The sequence below is a fragment of the Myiozetetes cayanensis genome, unplaced genomic scaffold, assembly GCF_022539395.1.
Source record: "Myiozetetes cayanensis isolate MyiCay16 unplaced genomic scaffold, myiCay2020 scf1, whole genome shotgun sequence".
In the NCBI taxonomy this organism is placed as follows: domain Eukaryota; kingdom Metazoa; phylum Chordata; class Aves; order Passeriformes; family Tyrannidae; genus Myiozetetes; species Myiozetetes cayanensis.
This window is the reverse complement of record NW_026086604.1, coordinates 149098247-149111094: the sequence shown is the minus strand read 5'-3', so window position 1 is coordinate 149111094 and position 12848 is coordinate 149098247. Positions and strand designations below refer to the sequence as shown.

The following is a 12848-nucleotide window of genomic DNA, read 5'->3' as shown; positions in this document are numbered from 1 at the left end:
TGAGGGATAAGTCAGTGCTTTTCTCTGGACACTTCACTGAAGGCATCTCTCCACACTGTCTGCAGAGATAGGACCACCTACCTCCCAAGCCTAACACTGACACCTGTAAATACTTCCTAAATCTCAGTCCTTGGCGGGTCCAGTGGAGTGAGATTTGGGTATGTGGCATCCCAAAGCTCCATTTCCAGCAAGGCCACAGAGGCAACATGCTCTGAAGCCTGAAATGGTGATTTAGAAGGTGTCTTCAGTGCAGAAACACTTTAGTCCAGTGTTTGGTATGAAACAAAAAACACACACTTGGCATGGGCTTCATGTCACAGAGGTTTCTCTGCCAATAGTTGTGCCCTGAATTAACCCAAAGCTCAAAAAAAACACCCCATATCATGCCCCTTAGATAGGGAAAAGGAGTTTAATGAGTCCTTTCCTTGGTCTTCTCCTTCCTTGGTCACCTCCTTCCTACGGGAGAACTTCCACAAAGCTTTCCCGGGTGGGACTTCTCCGAGGAACTTGTCCATCCCAGCTGTGAGGGATCATGGCATGACTCATCTCCCAGTGCAGACATACCCCACTGATCCAGTCAGCCAGGCTGTCCTGACAGTCTGGCCAACACAGCCAGCGGGGGCCAGGCCGTGATTCACCTCAGCCCGGAGCAAACAGCTGGAATGGGCAGAGGAACCGGGACGGGGAAGTGTCTGTTCCTCTCCACTGGCTGCTTCCAAAGGCAGGCTGGGGTGGGTGGGTCAGCTGGACAAGTCCATGTCACAGGCATCAGAAGGTGGGTGACACGAGCACCCGCTCAAGGTGAGCTGCCCTCCTCCCTCTTTTAATGCAGTGGGAAGAGAGGGGCACTCCCAGGGGGAAGCTCATGCTGTTTGTCTCATTTTCCCTCCCTGGGGTAGGATGGATTGTCCTCTAATGTTCAGTGGGATTAATCTCCTCCCAGAGACGCAGATGAGTTGGAAAGAGGCCCCTAAGCTTAGGGAATCAGCTGAAAATCCGTTGCTTCCCCAGGTTTGCACCTCCTACCTTGTCCACCTAAAAGTTCATTTACTGGAGGGCACATTCCTGGCTGAGCTGATGGTCTTGGTTTTAGACTCCTACCTGGAGTCATTTGGGATCCAGAGACTGATGTCTCACTGCCTGGAAAGGACTGATGTGTAAATCTTCAGTCTATAGTTAACAAAGTCACTGAGAAGTGGCTCCTTGACCATGTAAATGTCCACCTCCTTTTCCCTTCTGTCCCCTCTTGACCAGGTCCCCACCAGGGCTGCACAGACCCTTCTCCCATGAACAGCAGACACCTTAAACCAATTTTTATCCCAGAGAAGTGCTCAAGTCAAGCTAATTTTCATCTGAACTTCAGCAATGATAGAATTGTTGTACTTTTATTTAGTCAGAGCAGAAGAGAGGGGAGGAGGGGAGGCATATTCCCTGATGGCCCTGCTGATAATCCAAACACACCAGGCCGTTCCCAAATGAAAACCACAAGGCAAAAATGAATGTAAACAGAAATACACACTGCCCAGGCAGGTTCCTCTTTGTCATTAATTCGGGGCAGAAAAGACAATCAGGAGATTTAATTAGAAGAAAAGGAAATCATGCTCTAAAAATCCCTTCAGTTTTAGTAATCAAGGTTATTATTAGAAGCACCAGTAAAAACACTTTAAAAATCTATCCAATTAGCTGCATATCTGCTGATCTCTCTGCAGAGCTGACTTGTTTGTCTCCAAGGCTTCACCTACATGATGGTTCATGGACACTCCTTTCAAGGCTTCCATTGGGCAGAGCACAGAATTTGCACTCCAGTTTAATTGGGGTGTTCTGGGCTTATTTTTGGTTGGTTCTGTTCTGGTTTGGCTTTAATTTCACCCTCCTCACTTTCCCCAAAGCACCACAGAATGATGGTGTTCCCCTTCCTGAATTTTTGGTGTTCCCCTTCCAAAGGCTGCTGTCTTCTACTGCTGGTGTTGTTCCCTCGTGTAGCTCTGGAAGTGCTTTTGCCCAGGCTATTCCCTGGGCTTCCTCCCTGCCAAAATTTCCTATAAAACATCCTGTCTAGGTGTACTTGGCTCTCAAAGAAAGAAATTCAGGTCTGACCCCCTGGTTTCAAACTCCTACAGGAAGCTTTGAGCATCTCTGGGAAGAGGTAGCACAATGATGGGTTAAGGCTTTGAGAGGGTGAAGGAAAGGGAAGGACAATATTAAAAGCAGAGTTTCTTTCCATGTTGGGACTGTGGGGAACTTCAGGAGACAGAGATGATGTTTTTTGGGGGGAGGGATGACAGCGAAAATGTCGTTTCCAGGTGAGGTGAACGCGGAGGAAAAGAAGATTTTGATTTTCTGCCCCCATTCTTGTGAGCCAAGTCCCAAGGTGAAAGCCAGCCTGAAAGCATCTCTTTCTCCTCGTTTTTTCCACCCAGGTCCTTGGCAATTGGTCACCAGTATTCCTCCCTGGGGACTCAGCCCATCCTCTGCGGGAGCATCCCGGGCCTGGTGCCGAAGCAGCTGCGCTTCTGTCGGAACTACGTGGAGATCATGCCCAGCGTGGCAGAGGGGGTGAAGATTGGGATCCAGGAGTGCCAGCACCAGTTCCGGGGCAGGAGGTGGAACTGCACCACCGTCAATGACAGCTTGGCCATCTTCGGGCCCGTGCTGGATAAAGGTGAGTGCGGCGCCGCGGGTTTGGGGACGGCAGCAGCCGTGGTGGAGCGGCAGCAGCCGTGGTGGAGCGGCAGCAGAGACCTCGGGAAACCTGCTGGGAGTTCATTTCCTTCTGAAAAAAATTGTCAGCAGACAGGACTGGAGCTGGATAAAGGATGTGTGTGATACAGGCAGGGAAAATTGAATTGGCCCAGCAGCCCACCCAAGCATTCCAAACTCGATCCAGGGTGTCTTTTGTAGGGACAAGAGGATAATTCTCACAGGGATAGCAAGGACCTGGGGGCCTCCCCAGTGCCAGGAGGGTGGTCACCCAACACCCTCATTGCACAGCCAACACCCACTCCCAGGTAACCCCTGTTTTCACCTCACACCTCTGTACAGGTGACCCAGAGAACTGGGAGGTGCCCACAGAGAGTGGGGTCACCTCTGACCCTTCTTGGAGCAGGAGGTTGGACTGGAGACCTCCCAGTGTCCCTTTATGAGCTGTCCTCTGATCCTGAGCCCCTTGGAAGGAACACAGGGATTACTGTGTTGGCAGTGGCCAAGCTGGATGTCTGGCTGCTCTTCTGACCCCATGGAATGTCATGGAATTTCCAGCTCTCCAGATGATGGTAGAGATGAAATGATGGGCTCTTGGGGATGGTTCCTGGGACTGGCCTTATCACATAACAGCAGTTTTGATACTGGAGTGGAACACAGAGAAGATCAAAGGCCTGGGGAAATCACCACCAATTAGTGGTTCTGCTTTCACTGGTTATGAACGTGGCAAATTAGGACAGGGTGCAAATTCAGGCAGCTATTTCTGCACCCTTTGATAGGAGTGGGAACTCTTAGATCACCCTAAGATGTTGGATGCTGTGAGATTTAAATCCCAGGCTAAGTCTGGGTATCTGGTCTTTTCCCTTGTAATTTGGTAGGGGCCTATTTTAGCCTGTAAGAACCTTTTTATCCTTCTTTGCCCTTGTATGTCTTTTAAAGTCCAGCCTGTTCCTGCTGGTCTCACAAAGTCTGGGTTAAGCTCTGCCTTTCCCTTTAGCACAGAGGAGCCCATTTTTCCATTTTTCCATTATTCCTTTCTTCCTTCTTCCCTCCCTTCCTTCCTTCCTTCCTTCCTCTCTCCCTCCATCTCTCCCCTCTCTCCCTCCCTCTTTCCTCCCTCTTTCTTTCCTGTTCCTTCCCAGTTCCTTCTTTCCTGTTCCTTCCAAGTTTCCTTCCAATCCAAGCCATTCTGTGACTCTTTGATTCATTCTGATGTCGCTATTTGGGTTTATCAGTGAGAAACCATCCCAAAATAATCATCTGTAAGACCCACAGCGTGGGTGCACTTGAGCCCGTGTGAGAATCTCCTACCATGACATCTTTCATGCATTTTTCACTGCTCTGGGTACCTCCCTCCTTAGGGTTGGATTAGGCCAAAAATGGATCTTTTCCCCACACACAACACGACTTGTCTGAGAACATCCCCTGGCAACAGGCAGGAAGTGAAGCAGATAACCCACAGCTGGATGTTCTCAAGGACACACAGAATGGTTTGGGTTGGAAAGGACCTTAAAGATCATCTTGTTCCACCCTCTACACCTTTACCACCACCCCAGGCTGCCCCAAGCCCCGTCCAACCCAACCTCGGACACTTCCAGGGGTGGTGAATCCCTCACCCCTCTGGGCAACGTGGAGCCCCTCACGCTCCAGAGAGTCTCAGATTAGACCCCCCCACATCCACAGCAACAATCCCTGTGTGTGAGGACAGGGGTCCTCACCTCCCTGCTGACCAAAGGAACCCCAACCCCACACGCTGCCAAACCCTCCTCTCACGGTGGTGCCGGCACGAGGGGTCCGTCCCTGCCTGGGGTTTCAGTAGCCGGGCTCGGGCAAGGGAAAGGAGTCTGGGACTATTTCATAACTGAAGAATGTTGTTCCTTGAGGGAGAATCAAACCACCCTTCAGTTTTGCTTCACCTACAGCAGGAGGGGGGAGAGAAGGAAAAAAAAAACAACAGCTCGGTCGCATTCTTGTGCGGCAGATCCCCCAGGGTAGGAACATACTTGAGCTCCTACCCAGAAAGGGAGAAGGAGAAAGGGAGAGAAAGAAAGCCAGCAGGGAAAACTCTGGTTTGCAACTTGGATTTTAGGTAACCCAAGATCCGATTGTGGCTTTTCCTTGGAGTCAGTGAGGAGCCCCATCCTCCCTCAGCACAAACCAGAGCAGCTCCAAAGCATCTCCCCGTTGCCTCACAGACTATCTGCACTTTTTCCTTTGAAAAGGACCAATTTAATGCCTCCAGGAAACCCTTTCTAGGCCCAAATCTTGCTGAGTCTGCCGTGCTGCTGTGGCATCTCATTGCTCATTCAGGGCTAGGCTTGAGCTGTGATTCAGCAGTGCCAAACTGTCACCAGGCTCTGGTCCTTTCAAGAACCATATTCTGATATCTCATCTAAAACCAGAATCTTTTCCCCCATGATCTTTTTTTTTTAAGGGGAAAAAAAAAATCCCACATGTTTTAGCTCAGACTATATTTATGTGTGTATATATGTAATGTATATATATAAAAATATATATAAATATATATAAATATATATAAATATATATATATATATAGCTAGGCCTAATCTCCAGAAGTCCTTCCAACCCTAACAATTCTGAGATTCTGTGATCCCACAATGAATCACAAATTAAACAGGAATGGCTTCGAGGAGCTTGGCTATGAGGGATCAGTGATGTTCAGGGGATCCTGGTCTGCTGCTGTTTGAAGGCAACACCTGCCAGGTGTCCCTTCAGCTCTTTATCAATCACTCAGGACATTGGAAGAGCAGAAACCCCCCATCCCATCCAGCTGTTTGACTACTCTGGTTTGCAGATCCTTGGCTGTGGAATAAACATTCCCTATCCAGGTTACCCAGAGAGGCTGTGGACTCCCCATCCCTGGAATTGTTCCAGGTCAGGTTGGGACGGGGCTTGGAGCAACCTGGACTAGTGGAAGGTGTCCCTGCCCACGGTGTTGAAACCAGATGATCTTTTAAAGGTCCCTTCCAACCCAAACCCTTCAGGGATTCTTTGCTTCTCTGGTTCTATCCAAAGGGAACAGAGTCACCTTCCTTGCTAAGCTCTGCTACCTGCAGAGGGAATGGTTCAGGAATTAGCAGAGATGAAAGAGGGGTTTTCTCCCCCTTTGTGGTCTTGGGAGTGGATGGGCAGCTGGGCAGCTTCATGGAGAAACATTCAGATAGGAGCCACTTGGAAATCCCTAGGAATGGGTGCCTTGGGTAGCCTAGACTATTGGGAATGCGAGGAACAGGATGCCTGTACAGGAAAAGAAGTGAGTCTGATCTTTCTCCCTCTACCTAAACCTGCCCATCCTTTTATTAGTCATATATAACAGACCACACTTCATGTGATTTTTAGTATCCTAGAAGTTCAAGTCTCACCTTCACTTGAACTTTCCTCACAGTAATTTCTAAAGGGAAAAAAAAATGTTCTTGTGTGTTTTTTCACCTCTGTTGTAGGAAATGGAGAAATTTATGGCCATAGCAATGTGACCCTAAATGGAGACACAGCTCCTGCTCAACCACTTTCCTGAGAGGCTGGGCAGTTTGTAGGCAGCTGTTGCATCTTCCAGTTCACCAAGGATGAGGGAAGGTTTTTGAGTTGCCTCTAAAAGTGCACAGGATAAAACTCTGGAGGATGTAAGAGAGGGACATGCCATCAACAGAAAGTGAGCAGTGCATCCTAACAGGCATTTTCCAACTCAAACTTCAGTGCCATACATTGGGAATTGTGATTTTGCCTTTATTTTAGCTTCTGTGGACTGAAGAGGCTGTTGATAAGTTGTGGTGTGTTTTAGAGTCTCTCAGTGCTCAGAGAGCTCCCTTTGAAGCTCCTCTGGGCAGAGATATGAACTCAGGAGAAGTCATGCAATAAAAGCTTATCATGGCCCTGTCTCTTTAAAGGACCTCAGCACCTAATGAAGTCAAAATAAAAGTTTCCTCCCTCTTCCCCCATTCAATAAAAGTAAATTACCTCCAACTATTTAAGCCCCCAGTTGGTTTAAATTTAAAAAGGGAGCCCCTTGTCCATCTCCTTCTTTCACTCACTCCCACCTCCTTCTGCTAAAGGCTGGCCGGGGCTCTAAACCTGCCAGCTGGGCTGAGAAATGGTTAATAGTTATTGTGGAGGAGCAGCTTTTAATGAACTATTGAAGAATGATACATTGATGGAGTAATGGGAGTTTAAGTCTCTCTGTAATGAAACAGGTTCTCAGCGCGGCCCCATTGTGGTGTAAATACGGCACGACTCTCCCACTGTTTGGTCAGGACTAAATAGCAGAGGCCAGAGGGGGGTCAGCTTATGGGGTCTCCGCTTTAGTTAATCAATCTGATTGGATTAGGGTCACTGAGATCCCTAATAATGTCAGAGGTTACGCCAAACTGGATTAAATGCTTTGTTGGGGAGGGCTGGGATTCTTTCAGCTCCGGCCCGACGGGGCTTGTTTATTAGGACTTTAACACTCGTGCAGCCTCGGGAAGCTGCTCCGGCCCTTTTTGTGGATCGGGACGTGGAGGGGAGGTGGGGGTTGGTGGTTTGAAGGAGCCTGTGCTCCCCCAGTGCTCTGTCAAGTGTGTGCACCCATCGGATGTGCCCTCTGGGGACACGGATCAACCTCCCCACCCGACAAATGAGGGCCTGGTGGGCCACGCCGAGGCTCGGGGGTACAAATTCCTTCCGGAAATGACGGCTGGCTGTGACCCTGCTGCAAGGCAAACGTCGGGGAGTCACAAAGACAGGGGGTAGTGACCCACTGCTCGTGCCCACCCTGGGTTAATCCCGTCCCTGTCCAGCCAAGGGATGTTCTCTTTGGTGCAGCTCCTGCCTGTGCAGTTCCCGGGATGAGCACGGAAGGAGATGTGGAGTATTCGACACCACTCGACTGCTCTGTTATCAAACTGGGCTGATCCACAGAATCCCAGAATCAAACAGGTTGGAAGAGGCCTCTGAGATCAGCGAGCCCAACCTTTGACCCAGCACCACCCTGTCACCCAGCCCATGGCACTGATGCCACATCCAGTCTCACCTTAAACACCTCCAGGGACGGTGACTCCACCACCTCCCTTTGAGGCAGCCCATTGATGTCTTGCCTTGCAGCACTTCCATCTCAAATCGAGATGGGATGGAATGGGATGGTGTCTCCCTATCATATTATCCAGAGAGACCACAAAGCCTAAAAAAACCTGCTATTCTCTTCCCTCACCATGTCCCCGCAGATGACATTGTCTTATAAACGTGGCAGAGTGTCCTTCAGGAAATGACACCAAATAATCCCTTTGGAGGTCTCTCCACAATGGAAAGGGGTAGCAATACTAGTGTGTTATTGGCAGAGATGTGAGATCTCTGGATCTCAGCTGCCTTCATTCCTTCCCACAGCAGAGCACATAATGCATGTTTATGGCCTGACAGGGCTGTCAGATTATCCAAGCAGACTCCTTGCGTGATGCAGGCTGGAGAATTTCCCCTCAAGACTTCTGGATTGAACCCAAAATCTGAATTTGACTACAACATCTCTTCCCAAGGGACATCTTGCCTTGACACATCACCGAGAGATAGATAGGCAGCCTCCTCTTTTACAAGTCTCCTCCACTGCCCTGGTGTTGACAACCAGCTGCTCTATTTCCCTTTGCTAGACTCAGAAAAGCTCTTCTAGAACTGACCATTGTCTTTGCTACTCAGACTTCCTAAAAAGTTTAAATTGGGGCCTGCAGAAGAGGGGCAGAAAAAGATTTGGGTCCGTTCTGCCAGACAGCGAGGCGGGTCGAAGGAGCTCCATTCCTTGCTGGGGTCCTCCAGGGCATGATTCATCTGCTGTGCTCTAGACAGTTGGGATTAAATTATTCACACCCTGAAGTTTCTACATCTCTCCATCAATCACTGAGGGAATCCAGGGAGACCGGCTCTGGATGAGAAGCCTCTTGCTCCCAGGGACTACATGGAGGGCAGAGCAGGCATTTGTCTGCCTCCTGAGAGATGTGGCATTCAAATCCCATCCAGTTTCCCGGGGAATGCTGGGCACTGTTGCCTTCCCAGCTGGGCTGCCTTTGGGCTGGGCTTGTTTTTAAAGCCAAGCTTAATTTGGACTCGAGGCTTTTTGGGGATGAGCCCCGTGTGTCGTCTCTGTCAAGAAAGACAAAACAAAGCTGTGTTCAAGGGGCGACTCTTTTGTCCCTGTTACCACTGTGGGTGAGGTGGATGAGAAATCCCATCCTGTGTCTGGTGAAATCCAGGTGAATTTTCCCCCACGATGGAGCAGGGCTTTAAAATCCAGTTATAATCCCTTGGAGACACGAGTCTCCTCCGTGGTTTTTTTTTTTTTTCTCTGGCTGTGTCATGACAGTATCTCTCCACAGGCTCTCTGATAGGCCTGATCTCATCTTCCAAAGGTAGATGTCAAAGTCTGAGCTCGTCACCCCAGGCTCCCTTTGTAGTCAGTGGAGAGCAATCGGCATCTCCAGGGAGCAATTCATCTGACCTATCTCAGACACCTATCTCAGGAGAACATGAATCATGCCCAGATGTTTATTTCTCTCCATTGACTATAGAGGGAGCCTAGGGCTACAGGCTCAGACTTCCATGTGTGCTCCTCAGAGGCCCCAGTTCTGGGGGCAAAGAATTTCCCACCCCTCACCTTTCTCCTGCTGGGAAAAGCAATCCTGACATCCAGTCGTGGCTGGAGAGGCCATTTTAACCGTGGAACAACGTGGCACCAAAAAGGACCTCCTGGACCACCGAGCACGGGCTGTTTAGGACATCATAACATCTCACAATGATTTAAAATGCAGATATTTAGCAGACCTCCCCACGTCTTCCTGGTGGCATTCTGGCACCTCCGTGCCAAACCCTTTTACCCCCCATCTTTCCCCGCTCTAGCTCAGCCCTCTGCACCGCTGCAATAAAGTAAGGCATGAGCAGAAAGCCACAAGATACTGATCCATCCAGGAGGTTAGTTACATGTAGGAGGTACTCTCTGCTCTCTCATGAAACTCTTCCCAAGAGGATCTGATTTCCAGCCACACCCCGTCTACCTCTCCGCTAATGGCAATTTGGGCAGCTGCCCTGGTATCAACAACGGAGATCTACAAACTCTGCCCTGTAACTATGGGGAAGGAAACTGGAAGGAGCAGGATTGAAAATGTGACTGTGCAAGCTCCTCTCAGCCGTCAGGATGCATAAATACTGCAGGCCAGAGGTTTGCCAGCTCTGCTGAGGAAAAGAGTGGAAGATCCCGGCTCGGGAACAGGAGCATCAGTTGTGTTTAGTGCCCCTGTGAGCTGAGCTTGGAGCTGGGGATTGCTGCAGGGGGTGGGGCAGCACGGCAGCACTGCCTGAGTCCACGTTCCAGGCCACTTTCACCCATGTTCAGGATTCCTGGGCTGGGATTTGTGTGGCAAACTCAGTTCAGGCAGCAGCACTGGAGGTGACAAGCAGCTTGAGGAGGTCTAGATGAGCTGCTGCCACATCCCTGGTTTGCAGCCCATGTCGTGCTGGGAGATTAACAGCTTCCACTGAGCTCCTTGGCAGGAGCTGCAGGCTGGGAGGGCAGCAAAGAGAGATGCTCAGGAAACGTGCCAAGGTGTTATCCCTCAGCCTTTGGGAGCAGGATAGCAGAGGAGGAGCTCCTTCTCTTGCTGCTGGAGCCAGGCAGGGCCAGGTGACCACCAGAGGCATCACTTCAGCCTCTTGTCACTTCAGAGGTGACTTCCCTGGGCAAGGATGGCACCAGAAGACTGTGGTCAGCATCACCTGTGGCTGCCTTTCCCTCTCCATCCCCAGTGCAGCTGGAGGCCGAGTGTGGCCTGGGATCCTTGGGCTCAGCTGTTTTTGGGGTTTCTTAGAGGCTCTGACCTCATCACCTCCCTACCTGCAAAGTGATCCCGGGATAAAGATCTGGCTGTGGAGCTGAGACAGCCCGTGTAAACAGCTGTAAACAGCCAACACCCAGACACAGGCTGCAAACCCGCGAGAGGAGTGATGGTGAAAAGGAAATGGCAGCAATTCCAGGAGCCGATCCCGTTTGCTTCCCTCCACCTCCCACTGCACCAACCCTCATCTGTCAACCCTGACATGCTCTTTTTTTTTTTTTCTTTATTTTTTTTTTTTCCTGGCGACTAAAACCTTGGACGGGGGCTCGGGGAGGGGAGAAGGAACAAGACAGCCCGTGGCTACAAAACCGGTGGCGTCTCTCCCGGCGGCGGGAGGCGCTGGAAAACTTCTGCCTCGGGCACAATGCGACGGGCTGGCACCGGGAGCGGAGCTGTGTGGAGTTATGGATTTATTTCCTTCCCCCCACCACTCCCCTCCTTCCCCTTTCCCTGCTGGGTGCTCTGCATTCCCCAAACCGGGCTCAGGTTGGTCGCAACAAGGAGCTCCCTCTGCCGCATCCCGAGAGTGCCAAGTCCAAGCGTGGGAGCTGGTCCTAGACAAAAGGGAACAGTAGAGGGAGCTGATTAGCATCCCTTTGTCCCGGGAGAATCCCAGCCCCAAATGGAGCGCAACGGGAGGCACAAACACGCACACACACACGCATGGACGGGAGCCAAGCAGGGAAACGGGGGTGGAGGAGGCTCAGTCGCCTTCGCCCCGGAGCTGGGGGGAGAAAGGGGGACCCGCTGGGTTTTCCTTTGGGATGGGTCCTGAGCCGGGGTGCACCGTCCTGCCCGTGGGGTTCGCTTTAGGATGAGTCCTAAACCGGGATGCTCCGTCCTCTGGGTGGGTTGAGGGGACACCGGACGGCCCAAACAGGCAAAGTCTTCTGACAAAGAGGGATCCAAGGCCCTGTGAATGTGGCTTTTTTTTTTTTTTTTTTTTTTTTTTTCCCCTGTGAGATGCTCTCTGAGCTGGCAGGGCTGAATAGACCAGGGGATTTTAAGGCCAGAAGGGGCTGTGGGATCATCTGGTTGGATTCCCGTGTAAGGAGCAGGGAATTTCCTCCCATCCCTCCCCGAGCAGATATGACAGAGCAGCAAAAGGGGGTATAAAGATGCACTGAGTGTTTCTTCCTGCAGTGGGATGGCACAGCAGGGGAATGGGGATGTCTCCTGCAGAGCAGAAAGGACAGGCAGACGAGGCACTTTTTGGCAAGACACAGATTTGCACGTTCCCTGTGAAGCTCTTGCTGCAGGAGGAACCCTGTGCCTTGGTGGAACAGCCTCTCTCACTCCTTGTTTCCTCAGCCCCATCTTTTCTGGGAGCACCTCCTTCAAGGGAAGGACTCATCTCCCAGGAAGACCCACAGGGTTCAGGAGGAGGCAGGGATCAGGCACCAGGGGGGAGGGAATGGTTCAGAAGGATTGTTGTGACCGTGTTTGGATTTCTGCTGTGATTGTGAACGAGGTGCTCAGGGAATGACTTGAGGCTGAGCTGAGAGGACAAAGTAGGAGTAAGAGGAAAGAGGGTTTTGGGGATACAAGTTCAGAGAGTCAGCACCCACCTGACACAGGGTAGGGACTTCTTTGCCAGGGTGGGCAGAGGGCTGCATAGAAGGAACCTTTTTGGGGAAAAAAAAAAAAAAAAAAGGCATGAGATGGGTGAAACTGAGGTAGCTGAGGGCTTTGTGAAGCAGACTCCAAGACATCAATCAGGGAATGCGTCTCCTGCTCACCTTCATCCTGCTCCCATGGGTCACAGAGATGCTTTTGGAGAGTGTTGCCCACAGCAGACACCATGAAGTGGCCCCATAAAGAGGGATGTAGGTATTATGTCACAGTCTGGATATGCTCTAGGGAAGGGCTTGAAGGAAACTGTCGTGGTTTCTTTAAGTTTGGGCAGGCTTTTTGAGGAGGTGGAAGGTGGCATGGTGAACCTTGGGGGAGGTCTGGAGCTTTGGCAGTAGGTGACCCTAAACCCTGACGGCAAAGCCATCTGCAGAACATGAATTCTGGAGGTGTCAGGAAGAAATTCTTCACTCAGAGGGTGGTGAGGCCCTGGATTAGGTTGCCCAGAGAGGTTGTGGCTGGAAGTGTCCACGGCCAGGTTGGACAGGGCTAGGAGCAACCTGGGCTAGTGGAAAGCGTCCCTACCCGTGGCAGCATCTCCATTTCCCATGGATTCCAGCACAGAAGTGATGGGAGATCCCAGAGAGTGAGACCAAAGTGGGTCAAACGTGGGGCCCTGCAGCTTTTGCAACACAATTTGGGGAGTTTTAT

General features: G+C 50.9%; 1 protein-coding gene across 2 annotated transcripts in view; it reads left to right on the top strand.

Moving 5' to 3' along the window:
• The window catches only part of WNT3A (Wnt family member 3A), an 81547-nt gene that overhangs the window by 42563 nt on the left and 26136 nt on the right, over nucleotides 1–12848 (top strand). For both annotated transcript variants that reach the window (XM_050309943.1, XM_050309949.1), the window contains exon 2: nucleotides 2421–2662. In XM_050309943.1, coding sequence (XP_050165900.1) covers nucleotides 2421–2662 — 242 coding nt within the window. The remainder of the gene's footprint in view (nucleotides 1–2420; nucleotides 2663–12848) is intronic.